Below are 19,250 nucleotides of genomic sequence, written 5' to 3'. Positions count from 1 at the left end.
TCTCTAATCGTGCTCTATGTACACCAATCTTCTTACTATGTTCACTTTTTGTCAGGATGTAACAGAGTTGAGTTGCATACCGGTTAAAAACAAGGAACTGAGGGTGTGCAAACTCCAATCCTACAGCAGACTGCAGCACACACGCGGCCGTCCGGCTTTTCTCGGAGACTAAGCCGGTTGAACTCGCGTAAACGGCAAATCTCGGAGAGGCTCAAAGCAGGCCCTCGATTCATATGTGGCTCGAGCAAAATTGGAGATTACTCTTAGCGATGCTGGAAAGCATGCGGCGGCAGAGTGGTCCCCCGTAAAAGCCACGTATGGAAATGCACGGATCTGAGACGGGCTTCTCTTCACAGTCACATCTAGGGAACGCATTTAAGGAAAGTGAGTTAAGACGCAGTTGATTAAATGCACAAATGGTCTCTCGTTTCTTCCCACGGAGACATTAAGCAGAATGCATTCTGCCAGCCAGAGCACAAATTCATATTTTTTTTTTTTTTTTTTTTTTTGCATTTCTCTTCCTACATCTCCGCACTTTCCATACAAGAACGCTGTTGTCCATGTGTTTTGCTAACAAGGAACTTTACGGTGGAGGGCTAAAGGATAAATCGGTAGCTATATCCCTTAAGTGGATATCTAAAAATTAGGGTGATGGTAATTACGCTGTCATAAGTCCACTGGCACAAAATCTGGAATTTGTCAGTAATTACATGCCCAAAGCCTCTCGTCTCCCTCGACATCTGGAGGAAGCTTTATAATTGCTCATGAAGAAGACGGAACACATGGTGTTTGTTTATGACTTTTCAGGGTCATGGGGCAGGTCAGCCGATGCTTGGAGAACATGACCCGGGAGCATGCGGGGGCGAGGTCACCCTGTGGAGAAGTAGGGGGTGTCGCTGTGGTAATTGTAGTCGGGGCACACCTTCTGCACCAGTTTGTAGTCGACGCTGAAGAAGGCGATATAGATGCAAATGACCTTGAAGGGCTTAGAGCACAGCCAGGAGTCGTGGAACTGGGTCTGCTCCTCGTAGCACGTCTTGGACGGGTCAAAGCTGCAGAAGGCTGTCTTCTTCACTCGGTCCGTCTTCTTGTACTCGATGCGGCAGTTGAAGGCACGGGAGTCCTTGGTCTCCAGCGTGGACTGCTGAGCAATCTCAAACTCCACAACCTTTGTTGGCGGCACCAGGCTCACGGAGACGTTGCCCAACCCCGTGGAGTTGTGCCGGAAGTAGACGCTGAACGTGCCGTTGCCGTGGTCCACAATCTTGCCGGTGATTAAGAGGTTGAGCTTCACCGTCTTAATGTTCGAGTGGAAGTCGCCCCAGCCGAACATCTTCTTGAACTTGCCCGTTTTGACGATGGGCCGCCGCTTGGCTCTGGCCCGAGTCTCCAGAGTGTCCGTCTGATTGGACAGCCAGTTCCAGAGGTCCTCCATGTTGCTTAAGTAGGGCATCTCCCTGGCGCTCTGCTTGAGTCCAGGAGAGCCCCTGGCAAACAGACGCAGGGGGTTGACCATGCGTGGACTGGCCACGCTCGACGAGAGGTTCTCCTCATTATCGTGTTCGTCCCATTCTATAAGCTGTGTGGTTTCGGTCTGCACTCTGCTGCCGGTGACCTTTTGAAGAAAAAAAAAAAAAACAGTAAAGGAGTAAATTGGTAAGTAGGAAATTAGAGCAGATGGCGGTAAAGTCTCCCAACCGCCCACTGTAAGTTTCATTAGCACAAATGTACTGCCTGTGTTTATTTTTGAAGAAAGACACAACTGGCTAAAGGGGGGAGGGGGGACAGAATAGCCAAAGACGAGGAGGAGGAGGAGGAGAATCGGTTATTCTGATTTAATGGGATTATGTTCTGCGTTCAAAAAGCGGTTTCATCTTAAGTCCTCATTTAAAACGTTTCTCATTCATTCAAAACACTTGTTGTTAAAACATTTGTCAGGATTTACACAGCACAGAATAACGCAAAAAATGAGCTTATTCCGAATAGTATTTGCTTGCTGCTTAAATAAATGAAGGAACAATAGATATGATTTTGGGGGTGTGTGTGTGTGTGTGTGTGTGTGTGTGTGTGTGAGAGAGAGAGAGAGAGAGAGAGAGAGAGAGAAGGTCTGACTTTGTGGTGGCAGACACAAGCCTCTCCACGCAGCGATGTTAACGTATTAACGTATCTGACGCTTCCACTTTGCTCCGGGATCAACTCCTGGTCCACTTCAGATAAGTCTTAATAATTCCCAGCAATAAGCTTAGCTGGTATTTTATTGGTAATTAGCTGCGGTGGCTTTCCTGAGGCTCGGCTGAGGGGGGTAATTTGAAGCGGCAGATGAGAAGCCTGCTGGAGGTCCCGGGGACGGCCTGCGCTCTGTTTTCCCTCCTAATTATCATTTTTGCTGTAAGCGTAATTGAAGCATATGTGTACACAGCTAACAAACTAGATCTCTCCACGAGAAGTGCCTTCTAAGTGTTTTGATAGGTACCGCATTATTTCATTTGCATAATTCCATAAATATGCATTTCTGTCCTCTTTTTTTTTTTTCCCCCCCCTTCCCTCAGAACTCGTGTAGCCATTAACTGTCAGTAATTAAAACGTGACGTGTTAACGGATGGTGCTCCGAGAGCTAGGCGCTGGACACGTGCGAATGAACCATGACGACAGGATGTAACGGCGTGGCAGTTCGAACGCGCTGCACGCTTGGTGCCATATCGGTGCGACTGGAACATACCAGGCGCTTGGCGGATGCATCAATCCACGGTCCAATTTAGACATCCCTGCCGCATGACGAGGCACAGCGGGTAGTGCTGGTGCCCCACGGCTCAGGAGCTGTTGCTTCAGATGTGTGTTTGAGTCTGGCTCGTGTTCTCCCTGTGTTTGTGCAGGTTTCCGCTGGGTGCTCTGGTTTCTTCTCGCAGTCCAAAGACGTGTTTCAGGTGGATTGATGACTCTGAATTTCCTTTTGTGTGTAAGTGTGCTGATATGGACGTGTCCCCATCCACAGTGTACCCAACCTCACCCATTATGTTTTCAGGATAGGCTCCGGAGCACCGGGATACTGGACTGGACAACTCGTTGTTATGAATGAATGAATGAATGAATGACACAACAGGAGAGACTCAGCAGGTGTAATTATACCTGTGTTCTCCAAGCAAACAGAAACCTCTGCATTCATTCAGACAACAGGAAGCTCACAGGGGGGTCACGCTCGTTACATCACGGTCGATGCCACACCACTTAGACACCCACGTAAACATAAATCCTGCCAGGGATGGTTTTGTCTTCATGCCAAACACCACCCTTTGTTTCGATGCTGCGGTGAACGTGATGGAAGCGCCGCCCAATTACAGTGAAGAGAGGCCCACGTTTCCATGCGAAAGACTCAGGTAAACGGTTAATATCCAATGAGGTGATTAAAATGCAAATGAGGAAACAGTTTTCTTTGCATGATGAGCAACTGAGAAAATTGTAGTGGCATGCAGGGGGTATCAAGAGAAGGAAATTAAAATCTTTTGTGCCTTTAGTAAAAGACGGGGGGGAAAAAAAAACTGTCACTCTTGTAATTGCTCGGTCTAATGCGAAATTTGTGTCAAAGAGAGAGAACTGGTGTTCTGAATATTTTACCCGTAAAATACATTAACAATTTAACCATATACTGTAAAAGAGACCATTAAAATGTCATAATTATAAATATATACTATTGGAAAAAAATGCATTACTGGCTGAGATTTCTCTGCCTAAAGTAGAGGACCTTCCATTCCATTGTGTCACCAGTGATCTTTGATCATTATTAAGTTATTAATCTGTTATTAAGTCTTAATGACTTATGTTCTGGTCCATTTTAAAAAGCACATCAGCAAGGCGGCGGCAGGACATTGCTCTCTGCTCAATGTAGAGTGTGTGTGTGTGTGTCTCTCTACCAGTCACCGGGTTTCCAGACAGTCAAGTCTAATACACACAAGGGAAGATAGATGAGTAAATTCCTGGTGAAAAGCTGGTAAGACCTATAGTTGCCGATCCAAGAAAGATCGCATGAACACCACTCTTACAGTAGTAATATCATTGCCTATCCAGGCCACGTTGACGTGCGCTGTAAAGCACGTCAAAAATCCGTGGTGTCCCAGAGGTTGCGGAAAGTGCGAAAAGCTCCGCTCGTGCGCACGCGGCGCGGCTCAAAGGCGTCTCCGGTCCCGCAGCTCGGTCCGGCTCGTAAGGTCACCACTTAGGGAACGAGCCCCCGGCGGCGGACCTGTGATTTAATTACATGTGATGTGCCAATCGTCATTCCGTAGCATCCGGACGGGGCTTCGCCTTAGCAATTTGCCGCGCCAAGACGGGAGGCAGACAGCTGAAGGCAGGATGAATCAGCCTCGACATTAGCCCATAATGAGCATTATGTAACGGGCCCAGTTCCCATCCCATGGGCGGACATATCTTTTACGGCTTGACGTGGAGGTAATTGCCACGGTGTCGAGAACTAGCCTCCAGAACGCCATTAAGCAGTCTGAGGCCCCTGACTGGTGCGGGGGGGGGGGGTGCCGTTAGGACGGAGGCGCATCTCCGGGAAGCGATGGGGCGTTCGAGGAGGTCAAAGAAGTTCTCCGTCCCTGCCATCTACCCCTCTCCTTCCTTTCGCCGACCCAGCGCTCGGTCCCACCCGCTGGGAGGACAGGGCATTCCCGCAAACAAACACGTGCGCCGCATCACGTGATCCGTAGCAGCGTGACGACGTGTTTTCGGCGGAGCAACTCGTGCTTCCGTTGATGCTTCTTAACGGAGACATCGAAGGACGTTCTCGCGCACAGAGTAGTAACCCCACAGAGCAGCGCGTATCTCGGCAGCGTTCGAGAACCGAGGCCAAAGACGTGGTGCAGGTGAACCGGGGAGTCAGAACTACCCTAGTGTGCGTGTAAGTGTGCGTTACGTTGCTCCGTTGAATAGATGGGTGAAGGACGGGTTTTCGAGCAAAGTGTCTGCTAAATATAATTTTAGAAGAACAATTACAGTAAAGGGTATTTTTTAAAATGTGTATGTTATACAGTAATTGGAGGGCCGAGGTGGCGCAGCGGGTTTGGCCGGGTCCCGCTCTCCGGTAGGTCTGGGGTTCGAGTCCCGTTTAGGGTGCCTTGCGATGGTCTGGCGTCCCGTCCTGGGTGCGTCCCCTCCCCCTCCAGCCTCCCGCCCTGTGTCGCCAAGTTAGGCTCCGTCTCGCCGCGACCCCGCTTGGGACAAGCACTTTCAGACGGTGTGTGTATACGTTAATTTTTTTTCCTGCTCACCACGCTGACAGCGCAAAGGCAAAATCCTTCACGCGCACCCGGACAAATATGCAAAATCGGTACCGCGTCGCACACAGAGCAGTACAAAGGTTCAGACCCGACCGCGCTGTCGTTTGGAAATAAGAAAGGAAGGTACTTGCGTGTGTCACGGCCAACATCCGGTTTCGATGCCTTTGGGAAATGCTTTCTGACGTTCGTCGAGATAAAGAGAACAAACGGTAATTAACCCGGTGTACCAGCATTAGGAGGGCGCTCACAGTAAATCGCAGGAGCCGTTTTAACGTGGCGCGGATAATCCGCTTCTACGGTCCAAGCTTCTCTCCGTGCTCCGTGGCTTTGTGAGACGCGGGATGGGGTTCGCTCCACCGCTACCCCAGACACGCACAGACGCACGCACAGACGCACTGCCTGAAACCGCTTGTCCCAAGCGGGATAGCGGCAAACCGGAGCCTAACCCGGAAACACGGCGCGTAAGGCCGGAGGGGGAGGGGACGCACCCAGGACGGGACGCCAGTCCATCGCAAGGCACCCCAAGCGGGACTCGTACCCCAAACCCACCGGAGAGCAGGACCGGCCAAGCCCGCCACGCCGCCATACCCCACGGTAAAATGACTCGCTGGTCGCGGGCCATTTCGCAGGCCGAGAACAAGGCGGCCCGACTTTCCAACCGAATTGCGAGGCGACGGAACGCCGCCGCTCAACGCAAGGCTTTCTGCCCCTCGGTTTAGACACGGCTCGGGAGTCCCAGAAGGAGCTGCTCTGGACAGCCGAACCCACAGCTGCGTTAAGAGCGGGCTGTCACATTTACGGCTTTGAATCGCCCGGAGCCGCACATCCGGCGCCGATAAGCCGGCCAGAGTGTGCGAACGCGTGGCAGGCGGTCAGCGGGGCATAACGCAGAGGCAGGAATGACACACAGCCCACACTTTACTCCGTGTCATTACTTCGCTCGTCATCCGCTGCTTTCGCCTAAAACCACGTCCGGTTTTTTTTTTCTTTTTTTTTTTTAATAAATGCACACAGTCGGATATTGTCACCGGAGAAATTCCGGTTTGGTACCGCGTTCAAAGGTACAGCAGAAGGGTTCCTGCAGGGATTTGACTTTTTGTTTTTTAAAGACCCAGTCTTGAACAGTGCGAGAGCCCATGATAATCCATGGCTCACACCCAGGCCCGTGGCTCACGCCGCTTTTGTGACAGTAAATTATTTGGCCAGAATACCAGGGAACAAAATGGATGTTGGCTGTACAACTGAGCGGATGTTAAATTCAATTTGCCACCACCCCACCACCCCCTCGCAGTCAGCGGCAGGGCCGAGCTCACCTTCACACGAGCGGCCGCTTCCACTCGCGCTCAGCTGATTTTTGTCTTTTAAGGCTTCGACGCGCATCGGGAGAAAATCAGCAACGGGCAAGAACAATCACGGCGGCGGATCCGGAAAACAGTCGGAAACGAAAGGCTGCAGATCCTCCAGGGTAACTGTTGTTAAGAAGCTGCTGTGAAATTAGAAAATTATGCTCACCAAAAAGTCCAGGAAACGATTGGTCGTGAATTCTCCAAAAAAAAAAAAATTGCGAAATAAAGTACAATTGGGAGAGCGCTCGCATCTGTGGCCATTTGTTTATTACAGGTGAAGTTAAAGCACAGGTGCGTTTCGGCCACGGGCCTTCCTCAGCGTGTCGGTGCTTTCGTTTCGCCTGTGAGGAACGGTCACGATGGTGAGCGCTCGCCGAATTATGCTTTAAAAACGTGGTACGAGAATAATTCTTTTGATCGTTTGCTACTTTTGATCGTTTGATACTTTCGTTCAACCGAACAGCCGAATTTTCGGACGGAATAATTTAGCGGAGCCCTTCCGTTGGAGCCATTAGCGGAAGTCTCGACGCAGCCAGATATCCTCGCCATTTAGCACCTGAAATTGCAGCGTCTGCATTCCTGCCATGTTCCCGACGATACTACGATCGCACGTTCCGAGGAAGGGTGGAAGGGAGGGATGCGATGGGCCGATCTTCTGTTCTCCGTCTGCTTCCGATCGCGCCGCTCCGTCACGGTGTCGGCGCCTCAGCCGCCTGCCGACACCCTCGTCATCGCCTCGGCGCCGCGCCACGCCGCCCCGAGCGCTCGCTGCGTCGGCGAGCGAGATTTTCACACCTTTCTTTGCACGAGCGCCGCGCCGCCGTCCGGCCCGTTCCCCCCGGGTAGCGCTGAGCAGATCGACGGCGAGCGATACTTCGTAACTTATGATCGAGAGCCAATTCCGCCGACTCGCAAGCGGTTCTACCGAAGAACGCGCACGCGGACTACGCGTAAAACTCGAGAACCTCTTTACTTTGTTTCCTCCAAATTCAGCCTTTATCACAACTGCACACATGAGAAATTTAACAGAGAAAAACTTCCATTACTAAACGGAAGGGAACATGAGGTGCGATAAATATCTCTTGCTGAGTTCAGTTACCTGACACTTTTCTCGAAAGCAACTTACTTACCATTATTTACCCATTTATACAGGTGGGTAACTTTACTACAGTAATTTAGGGTAAGTACCTTGCTCAGAGGTGGGGCTCGAACCTCCAACCTTGGGATTCGAAGCCAGAAGCTCTAACTACTTCACTACCAGCTGCCCCTACCCACATGTAAAAGCTGTAAGTATAAATGTTGGATCCTTCCTGTGGGTAATAAACACCCTCATTTTCATACCGTCACTCATTTTCCCCAAAACCGAACGGAACGCTTTAGCAACACGTGGTGCAACACCGCTGTTCCTAACAGCTTATATTCCTATTTCAATGAGGTCACTGAAACGACATCTTTTTTTCTTATCCCACATAACGGGTGGCGTCTTTCTTCTTTTTTTTCCCCTTTAATTTATCCTTCATCGTCAGTGACGAGTACTAATATTTCACCTGACTGTTGAAGCAAACAACAACATGTTGAGCATGACTGAACATTGCCAGAGTAGCCAGAAGGCGCTTTTTTTGCCTTCGAGCGAGAGCGCGTGCATTCGCTCTTCCGCTTCCGACGAGGCGGCGCGTAAACGGCGTGTACGGATCGACACGTGTGAAGTGTATCTTTGATTTACGTCTTCGTCGCCACTCGAGGCGCGCGGTGCGATCCGATGTGAATGAGCAAACGTTTGTGCTCTCCGAGCGGCCTGAGTGTGACTCATTTTCTCGATTCTTCTCTTTTTTTCTTTTTTTTTCCCTCCTTCTCCTGGATGAGTGCAGAGAAATCTTTTGAAGGAGGAGGAGGAGGAGGGTTGGGTGGGGGGGACACACACAAAAAGCAGTTCTTCCATTTTCTCTCCAACGGCGAAGACAGGTACTTCACAGGAAATAAAGCGGGGAGAAGCTGACAGCACCTCATCGGCAGGGAAATGACAAGTTACAAAAGAAGGCGCGGCGCAGGGGGTACGCGGGAGCGGGGAGTGAAAAGACGGAACAATCGGCGCAGATTTATATTGCTTATTCTCTGCTTGTCAAATCCTGTCTTGTGGGTGAGAGTAATAGATTTAATTAATGGAGCAGATTGCTTTATAGTGCATTAACATAAGGCGCGATGAAGACCTCTCCGCCGCACCAGACAGTGATTTCCTGTCGGGGTGGGAACGGGGCGTCCGCCGGGGACCTGCCACTCGGACGAGCCGTCGACGATCACGAGCCGAGGATTATGAGCGAGTTGCGATGAAAAGGACGGCCGGCGAATTCGGAAAACAAAACGGCAAAGGACGTAACAAGTGAGGTCCGACGCACCTGTCGACGCCGAAGAATGGCGAGAGGAGCAGGGTGAAAATTTTATTATTGTTATTAATACGAACCTTCCTTTAACACACACCTTTGTCCAGCTTACGATGTTACCGGGCAAGTTTACAGTGATTTACCCGTTTATACAGCATTCTTACAGTATCTATTCAGGTTGAGCGTCGTCGTCAACGGTAATAGAGCAGAGGTGGGATTCAAAGCAGGAACCCTCTGGTCACACATGAGCGACCCTCACTGCTGCGCCACGACAATGGGATCCCTACAGTCCTGTGTGGTTCGCTCCGTGGGCCCGTGGACGTGTTGACGATAAACCGTATTCGACGTATGACTCCGCGTCGAAAGTAAAACCTAGTCGGCCGCGATGGGTCCGAGGTCAAGCCTTGTACCGCGAACAGTCCGGTATGAAGGGACCACGTTCAATTCGCTTCGGTCGCCTGGAGGCATTTAACGGGGAATAACAGAAATACCGTAAAGGTGCGGCGCACCGTTTCACAGAGCCTGTGGGAAAACGATCCCTTCTGCTACACGTGCAGAGTAATTTCGCGGCTGTTTTTACCACAACTGCAGTAAAAAGGGGGGAGAGGCGCATTTCCGACTCCATGATGCAACAGCCCGTCAACTGAAAATGTTGCACGCGTTCAGGTTACGATGATGAAAGCAAGGAAGAACGGAACGCGTTTACGAATAACGCGGTAAACTACTATACAAAGTACACTCGCACACCTGCTCTAAACGCAACGCATCAAGTAAAGAAGGCTACAGGGGGCCTCGTGCAAATACACATGAGAACTGGTCATATTAGTGGAGTAATTTCTCAAGCATAACATAGTTGGCCATATAGTGAATGAGGCAGCAGGCAAATTGGTGTAAATTTCCTCATCCATTCTGGCTTTTCACTCATGTAACAGTATTTAAAAGCACCACGACGGAAGGTCAAGATCAAGACAGTGGAGTAAAACAGCGGGACATCATGCGGCAAACTGAACGTCTCGCTGTACGTCAGGTGGAGACACTTGCCTTTGCCCAGCTCTGCTGCGGTAAATGTTCCAGAAAGGCCATGAACGGTGGGCCACGCAATTTACCGCTCATCAATTACGCTGCCAAAGAGGATCAGACATGACCACGAGCAACAAACACACTTCAAGTGTAAGTTAAAACCACGGGATCGTTGAGAGAGACCCTGGAGCAAGGACAAGGTATCGACTCCACGCTCCGAAGGCCGCTGACCCCCGTCTGAGAGAGACTTACGACGTTAAGCCACCTACAATTATTTACCAGTTTATAGAGCACGACAAGTTTTACTTGGGCAGTTCAGGGTAAGCACCTTGTTCAGGGGTACCACAGCAGCAGGGGGGATTCAAACCTGAAACCGTCGCATCCAAAGGCAGCAGCTGCAGCACCTGCAGCAGCTGCAGCACCTGCAGCAGCTGCATCCGCTGTACGATCAGCTGCCTGGTCGTCGTGAAATCGGTTCCTTCCAGGGTAAGCGTGGCAGGGTACAACAGCAGCCTGGAGCAGCAAAGCTCTGAGTCCTTCACGCTACTTTCTGCTCATGCACTTATTCATTTCATTGATCTGACACTTTTCTCCAAAGCGCCTTACAGTGTTAAGGTACTTACACTTATTTACCCCTTTATACAGCTGGGTAATTTTACTGGAGCAGTTTTCAGGTAAGTACCTTGCTCGAGGGTACTCCAGCTGGAGGTGGGATTCAAACCTGCACCCTTGGGGTCCAAAGACAGCAGCTCCCCTACACTACGCTACGCTACGCTACCGGTGTACTTACAGTGACTTACCCAATTATGCAGATGGGTGATTTTTACTGTATCAATTCAGGGTAAGTACCTTGCTCAAGGGTACTACAGTTAGAAGGGAGATTCGAACCTGGGTCCTTCCCACTGCAGGGCTCTAACCACTATGCCACATGCTGCCCCTACAGGCTCATTCCTACAGGCAACAGTGTACTAACTCTCACCCCTCCTCTATGACATCGCTATGAAATCAGGCTGTCCCACCTGTCACAGGTGACCCCAGCACAGGTACGTGAGTGACAGGAGGGGCCTCGCCGATGGTTATGAGATCTGCTCGGCTGCCGAGTGTAGCTGGACCGCTTGAGCAGCTCAGCACTGCCCCCTAGTCTCAGACGTGCACCGATGAGTGCTCAAGGTCCTCACGGATCTGCACGACCGTGGTCCATTAACCATAATATTTGTGTTCCGCCATCTGTCCTCCGCAAATTTCTGATTTCCCTCCAATAAAATCGGCGGGATTCGGTTGCGCCGCGGCGTCCGCTTCGGTCCCTCCCTTTCGTATCATATCAGGAAGCCCTTCTTGAGCAGTCGTTCCTTAACCCACTTTTTACGCTTCTGCTGAGATCAGGTTGCGTAAGCGGGGGGAACGGACACCGGCTGCGCTCGGCGGATAGGAGACGGCTGCGTCCACGGGGAAGCGCGTCTGCTCTGCGTTAATGGAGACAACCCGCAGACACCGTTTTCATTAAAGCGCTCCGGTTCTTCAACGGGAACAATGGGCACCGCGATTTAAAAATTAAACATCGCGGCGCCTTACGTAAAATCCGGCCTGACGATCGCGCCAAAGTGGATTCGAAGTCCAGATGCTGTCGGCCGGAGCGTGAAACGGAGAGCTCACTTCACCTGAGGAGCGAAGGATGGGGGTGGTGGCTTTGGGGGCTTTGGAACGTGTTCAGAGGGGATTAAGATGAGAGCTGTGCTTCAGCCACTAGCCGCGATTTATGACTTTTGAACCCCGGCATTTAAATGGGGTGCCATATAACGAGGTGGCTTGATTGCGGATTAGCTGTAAATCCGTAAAGTGAGATCCGCGGAGCCTCGGGGGGTCAACTAGATTTGTAAAAGGAGTGGATGGGACACGGTAAAAATTCAATTATCTTAACCCGCAGCGGAAACGACGCTTTGAAGTCGGTACCTGTGGGAATACCTTCTGACGAGAGGCCTATAATCCCACTGCGGAGTCTCCGACTTGGGGAGAGAGGATGTCATTGTCACCACCTTGTGCTCGGCGCAAACAAACCGAAACTCAAGCGCCCAAGTTGGTGGGTATAAAAAGAAAGGAAAGGCAAACTACCACGTTGTTTTTGTTTCTGACATTGGGCCCTGGGTGGACTGGATTCCTTTTCATGCAACAGCCTGCTTCACATTCTGTGCGTATGGGATAGGGTCTGGACCTCCAGGGCCCTGCACTGAGCAAGCTGTTCCTGATGGATGGATGGATCCAGAATTAACCCCCATCTTTATTAAAACCACAATGTACTGACAGCTCATAACCAGTTCGTACCCGAACTGTCAAAAATCCCACGATTGGTTAATTTACTGGAAATAAACGTGCTGTCAAAATGCACCCGGAAAATTACTGCCGCACTCATTCAAGGCGCGTCCCTATAATTTACGTTAAAATATAACCGATTACCTGCGTTAACTAACTCTCCAAGTGTTTCGTGACGGAAAACTTTTTCACATGCTTACAAACAGCTTGCAATTTCTTAAACCTCATCGTTCAATACACTAATCTATATTAATACACTGTAAATGCAATCAAGCTTAACCCTGAGACTTATGGGATACGCGAGCAGCGCCCGACAATCCATCCGTGCCCCTTCGCAAGCGTGATGCTGTGTCGGTGACGGCTGTTATCCCCTTAAGGACGATAGCATTACATGGTAGCGAAAAGAACAAGAGCAACATCCCTTCATTTTTAGTACTAATAATGGCATTTATAACGTAATTTGTTCAGTGTAATTTGTTCGCTCTTCTTATCCTGCTCAGGAGAGGAGATATTTCTGGTTTTAGATGCACTTACTGCACAAGATTTTTCTTTATTCATTTTTTTTTTTTTTAAAAAAAAGAAAAAGATACAATTAAATTAAAAAATAAATAAATAAATAAAACTCCTTGAGCTGCAAGGGGTGTCATGGGGGTTACTGCTTGGGATTGGAGATTAAGGAGGGCACCACCTTCGCCGCGGGACGTGACCCCAATATCAGCACAGACACGCATCTGCCAAATGGTTGCACCGCGGCAGCGGGTGGCGTAGGGGGCAGAGCCGTTCCCCTGCAATGACAAGGGCCCGAGTTTGAATCCCCGCCCTTTCTCTAGTACCTGGGAGCGAGGTACTTACCCTGGACTGAGGTGGTAAAAATGACCCAGTAGCTCAGCACACAAAGGCGAACGGCTGCCTTGGAGAAAGGTGTCGGGTCAATGAGTATATAATAAAGGCTATGAAGAGCACGGTAAAAAGCCATGTCGAAAGACAAAACAGTCCATCTTGTGTGACGCAGCGACCCCTGAGCGCTCAGCTGGTCTGGTTACCCCCTCAGTCATAAGTCACCATATCGTGTTTCACCGCTCTCGAATTCCCGATAAACGTTAAGCGCTCCGCCAACATCCTTCTCTCCTCCCTGCTCGGTCTCCCGATGTCCGGAGCCGCACACCTTCTGCACCGACAGCTCCGGCTCGGGGGTGTCCGCCGAGACGGCGCGCCGCCAGCGACACGGCCGTGGGCCTTATCGCAGGCTGGCAGCCCTGTAATTCGCCCGCCGTGATAAAGTGGCGGAGCGTAAAACCTTACAAGGCTGGCACAATCCAAAGACGGATTACTTTTTTTGACATAAGCTTCCAAAAAAAACTAATCAATCAGTCCGCGCTGTATTATCACGACCGCGAGATTAAGGCCTTGCTCCTAATCCCCCCCCCCCATCCTGTACTTTTTATTACACTTTCCAGCGCCCGTGTCCCTTTACATATACAATAAATAAAAGAAGAATAAAGTCGCACACAATGGCAGCGAAAGGAGCAGAAGGGATGCAGGTCCCAGGAGGAGGAATTAACGCAATATTATTTGGAAGATTTGCCCCAGGACTCCCGCTGTCATCCCAGTTTAAACCCTGTTTTTAACGTCGCTTATTCCAAAGTGACATCTCACGGAAGATCACTTGTGTTGTTTTTGCATGAGCTCCCCCCGTCAAATAAAAGTAGTTAAAGTATTTAGTGATTGTTTTAAGAAAGGGATTTCCTTGGAACGAGGAGATTGCCGCAGATTAATTGTCTGGGTTTAGCAGGGACCGGTTTAGCTCACCCAGCTGAAGTGAGTCAAAGTCGCGACGCACCGAGCGCAGGATTACTAGGGACGCGTGCAAGGTTTCCGCCGGCCACCTTCCGCGCTCTGGGATGTCCGAGAGAAACTTGTGGTTTATAAACCTCAGCGCACCACTGTGGCCCGGGGGTAGAGGGAGGAGGCTACGACCCATAGAGCCGCCCCAGGTGGGGACCACGCAGGGGGGTCCAACCACGGTCGTGTTAAATGTTTTGTAGGAGGGATTGAGATCCATCCTGGAATCCTTTTCACGTGCAGATTTTGACCCGAGCCCAGGACTCTCCACCCCTGAAAATGATGCGGCTATGACTCTCTACAAGAACGCACCGGGGCAACGGACAGATGCGTTCAGGCCGAAGGCGGAACTGTGGCGCGCTGCGAGGCGCGATCATCTCCCGCCCCCGTTCGCTCGCTGGATCGCAGCTCTGCCATCGCTATCCCTCCTCAAGCTGTCTCTCCACTCATTCGTGGCCCTGCGTCTGCCCAGTGTGAGGAGCGCACGGAAACACTTCGATCGCGCCCTTTCACGTCAGATCCTGGGGGACTGGGGACCCAGATGGGGACCGGGTTCAGTGACATGTGGACGATCGTTCCTCTACCTGTCCTTCCGGCACTGCGCGACGACTCCGCAGGCTCCTGTAAAAGACCCTGACATTTTTTTTTTTTTCTTTTTTAAAGAGTGTCCAGAGCACATACGAGGGCACCAAGTCGCAAAGCATCCGTCACATGGTTACAAGAAGCATTAACGTGCGTACTTTTTGACTCGCTAAATGACACGAACAGTACAGTACGTACATTCAGCAGGGCTTGCTTAAGGCGCCCGGCGTGGCGAATTCATATCGCAGCAACAAAGCAAAGTCGAAACTCCAACAACGTGCCCCATCCGTGTCAATCAAGTGAGAAAAAACAAACAGGCAATGTTGTTTCGCTTTCAGTTTCACCCTTTGAACTTAAAAAAAAAAAAAAAAAAAACTGAAACCATCCAGTCGTACCACTCTGTGAGCAAATCCACTGGAAACACGGTGCATCCCAAAAACAGGTAAATACATTTAGCAGCTAACAATTCCGGAAATAAAAATTAAAATGTATTTTTAATGGAAGGGGGCGCGGTGGCGCAGTGGGTTGGGCCGCAGTCCTGCTCTCCGGTGGGTCTGGGGTTCGAATCCTGCTTGGGGTGCCTTGCGGCGGACTGGCGTCCCGTCCTGGGTGTGTCCCCCTCCGGCCTTACGCCCTGTGTTACTGGGTAGGCTCCGGTTCCCCGTGACCCCGTATGGGACAAGCGGTTCTGAAAATGTGTGTGTGTGTGTGTGTGTGTGTGTATTTTTAATGGGTTACTTTTAAGATCGGTGCACGGGATATTAAAATATAGAACTGACGTATAAATTCACTGCCCCTGCCAGAAAAAGATTTTTTTTTCCTCACAGTTAATACACTGGATTTAAATTAAAAAAGCATCTATGAACTTGATAAAAATATCAGAAAATTGATAAGGATGCTGTCAGTCAGTTATCCAACATCACACAGAAGGGTGCTGCTGTTAAGAAAAGGGATTATTTGTGACCAAAACACTGCAACCTGCAACCCGAGGAGAGGATCTAGTGGTCTGCCCCTAAATAAGGTAAATTCCCTACATGTATTCAGTAAATATGTGTCGGCGCTCCGCATTCGTGGCGAAAACCAGGAGATGTTATCTGTGCCTGGGACACCTGGAGACCCCAGTGTCTCTACTCCCCCTGCCCTCACATACGCCCCCTGGGGGTGAGGCTGCTGCAGTGCAATGAGGCGCTGACACTGGTGGAAGGAGCTGCTGTTCCCCTCTTTGTTCCCACTATGGTCACATAGGATGCTGAAGGAGGGTAAAATCAGAGTCATGCTCACAGTGCCCCCTCAAACGCTGAACATCGCCGCGAGTCTCATTCTGTACCAAACAATATTCTAATGCTGCTAATGTGATGCAATATTGCAATATGTATGTAATGCCCTGGCTTTCGCAGCCACATATTTTTACGATCCAGCATGACAGTGTAAGTGCTGTGAGCATTTCGCCTTCTGCTGAAATCTGTTCCTGCACAAACACAAGATGTGGGTTTTGTCCGAAACGCCCCTTCTCTGCATTGCTCGCCGTTTATGAAGCGCAGTTAATAAGATATTGCACCACACAGCAATTAAATGTGTATAAACAGCCAACAGAATAAAACCAGGTTTACATAAACACGTGTTTACATGATGATGATTTTAAACGGTCCACAAATTAGTGATCCAGACAAAGATCTAATATTTGATTTGGCCAAATTATTATTGGAGAAAGGTGTCTGTCCAACGCATAAATGTTCTTTAGTGCAGTCTACATATTTTCACTATTATTTGATTAAATATTTCAGAAATCTGATTTTCATTTCTAAATCTTTTCATTCTTTTTTTTTGTAAAAGAAAAAACTTGTACAGTTATAAGCTGTCTGCACAGTGCCTTTACACCCACTCATACAGCAATGTTTCCTGCTTTTATCATTACTGGACCATTTTTCCATTATATGATACAGAAATAAATCTGGGAAACCTAATGAGTAAATAGATTGTGTCTAAAATACTTTGCATTTTCTCGGCACATCCCGAGTTTAAGAGTTTGAAATTACCTTCAAAATCTTAACTGGCTGCTCAAAATGGGACTTATTTCTTCCACAATTACTAAGGAAGCGACTCATCCCACACAGCTCCAGCAAAAAAAAAAAAAAAGGCAGGCAGAATGAATGAAACCTCTTGACTGCTTTTACAGATTAGATATTCATATCTCAACATCGAGAAGATATACAGTGAAATAAGTGGAAAATTAAAATAGCTGACAACAGACTACAAGGGCAAAGAGATGAGAAACAAAAGTAACAGGCAACTGGCTGCCACAGCATATTATTAAATTGCCCGCAATTTCTTTCTACTCAATGATCTTGAATTGCTGAAGTCAGAGTGTGTGGCGCGGTGCAACTTGCGACTTGCAACTTACCAGGTGCATGAAGCAGATGATGAGGAAAGACTTCTGCTGCTTCATCTCTGCCGGACTGTGGGAAACGCTACTTCTCTGTGTCCACACGGGCAAATATCCACCAAGTGCGGATTTCTTCGCGTTTGTCCTTGAGCGCAAAGCAGGGCAGCATAGCCGCCGCGCAGTCCTCCGCTGTGTGGGGAACAAAGTTCGGTTACATGATCAAGGAGACACACGGCAGCAGGCACGTGAGCGCGGGTGGCACGAGACGTCGGGGAAGAGCAGAGAGGGGGCTGTAAACTTCACGAGTCGAGTGAGGCGATGACTGACCCCTCCCCCCCCCCCCACGCGCCCCTTCTCGACGCTTTTTTATTTGCGCACCGAGCGTGTCCCGTTATGATGCTGAAGGCTCCCTTCCCTATAATAAACACGCGTGTCGGAGGAGGGACGCCCACCCTCCCATCTCACGTGCGGCGCGATGCGCGCTCCCCCCCGACCACCACCACCACCACCCTCCGCTTCGGACTCCTTGTCAGGAAAGGCGGCCAGGTGAAGCGGAGGTCCCGCAAGCGCTCCCGTGGTGCTGAGCTCAACTTGTGAGATGAACGAAGCTCCTCTCATCCAGATGGTCCGAGCCTCGCGGGGGGTCTGGCATGAACGCGCCTCCGGAAAGTAGTCCGACAAGAGGAGCGTCCCGCCCGTCTCTTACTGCGCTGCGTTCATCGGGACATGTGGGACACGTCGTGGGAGCGCGGCCGGAGAGCCCCTCACTGGTGATGACATGACTCTTCTTTTGCTCCTGCGCATCGCTCGAGGGGCACGAGAGGCGGGGTGTAGCTGATGATGGTCATGATGATGCTTGGTGAGGATGCTGGTTATTGGCGATGATGATGCTGGTTATTGGCGATGATGATGCTGGAGGGGAGTCGAACCCGTGTTTCCCAGACCAACTCCAGGGCTCCTCTTAAGTTCTCACTTCAAGGCACTGGATACCTGATCCTTTCTTTAAAAAAAAAAAAAAAAATTCTTCATTAACGTGCGCGCAGAATTTATTTAACCCTTTTTAATGTTTAAATGCTGCCACGCGCTGTTTGGGGGCTGTTCGATTTGATTGGTTACAATAAAGCTTGCACGTTTTTACTGCGGTAAATGTAGTTAGACGTTACAATTTACCTCAGGGGCAGAGAAGAGCAAGTAATTCTAAGTCCCTTTTACAGCAACTGCCGTCTGTAACTGTAAATTATTAACACACACAGACACACACAGCTGACGCCCGATCTGTAATTTCCGTAAAGACAGCCTGCTATTGGGGGAGAAAAATTCATATTTGTAAATAAGTCACACATTCCAGACCTATTGAACTACCATGAAATTCTACATTCTTGTTCTGCTTCTCGGGAGGATTTACAAAATACTCGAACACCTCAATCTGTAAAGCGTCTTAACGCTGAGGTTCATATTTAGTCATTTAAACCTCATTTCTACCGCAAACCATTTAACGAGAATTGACTTCTGTGAAGGTTCCGCAAACGACGTTCGGCAACCAGATCGACGCGGCGATGCTCTGCTTGTTAATTAGCGCCACCGTGTGGTACAAGTTGGAATTATTACTGTATACAACGATTTATTGACAGATTCCATTGCGTAACACACTGTACGTTTTTTCCCAGCTACAATAAGACTTAACACCCATGAAGACTTCTTGTCATCTAGTTCACAGATCGCTCTGGTAGTAACTTCCTGCCACATAAATAACACCACATCTTTGCAAGCAATGAGAAGGTGGATATCAGTGTTTAAAAAAAGCATAAATAACGCTATAGAAACTTGGAGAGCATCAAATGACGGCACACTGGACACCTTCTGCACTATCATAACGTGAAGTTATTTCCATATCAGTCTTAGCCATCACTTACTGGTCTTTAGCTCAATAAACTTTACAAACACAGAATCTCAAGGGTAAACAGAAAAAGCCATTTATGAATTCCACTTACAGCAGGATGCATTAAGTCAAAACAGTTTATATACTATCCAACACAAGGTAGGGCTCCAGAGTCAGGGCCTCTATCCAACAGGTGACAGTAACTGTGTAGCCAAATGAGAATTATCTGAAAATAAA

General features: G+C 49.4%; 1 protein-coding gene across 2 annotated transcripts; it reads right to left on the bottom strand.

The window, feature by feature from the left end:
• Positions 1 to 169: 169 nt before the first annotated feature.
• Positions 170 to 18,791, bottom strand: LOC108928893 (neurexophilin-2-like). Of its 2 annotated transcripts, XM_018743091.2 has the most exons (3): positions 17,726 to 18,791; positions 17,153 to 17,323; positions 170 to 1,615 (listed from the first exon to the last, which is right to left on the bottom strand). In XM_018743091.2, the coding sequence occupies exons 1-3, from the start codon at positions 17,750 to 17,752 to the stop codon at positions 869 to 871; spliced, it is 945 nt and encodes a 314-aa protein (XP_018598607.1). In that variant the 5' UTR covers positions 17,753 to 18,791; the 3' UTR covers positions 170 to 868. The 2 variants fall into 2 exon arrangements, with proteins under 2 accessions (XP_018598607.1, XP_018598608.1); XM_018743092.2 differs by lacking the exon at positions 17,726 to 18,791 and having other exon boundaries at positions 17,153 to 17,468.
• Positions 18,792 to 19,250: the final 459 nt, after the last annotated feature.

Source organism: Scleropages formosus, chromosome 14, assembly GCF_900964775.1.
Source record: "Scleropages formosus chromosome 14, fSclFor1.1, whole genome shotgun sequence".
NCBI classification, from domain to species: domain Eukaryota; kingdom Metazoa; phylum Chordata; class Actinopteri; order Osteoglossiformes; family Osteoglossidae; genus Scleropages; species Scleropages formosus.
Note: the sequence above shows the minus strand (reverse complement) of the source record. Positions and strands in the feature narration are given on the sequence as shown.

Excerpts from the sequence above, each read along its gene's own strand:
- LOC108928893 (XM_018743091.2), bottom strand. The coding sequence starts at position 17,752 with ATGAGAGGAGCTTCGTTCATCTCACAA. Across the intron at positions 17,324-17,725 it reads GAGCTTCGTTCATCTCACAA|CGGAGGACTGCGCGGCGGCT; the intron begins GTTGAGCTCAGC and ends TTCCCCACACAG. Across the intron at positions 1,616-17,152 it reads TCATCTGCTTCATGCACCTG|GTCACCGGCAGCAGAGTGCA; the intron begins GTAAGTTGCAAG and ends TTTCTTCAAAAG.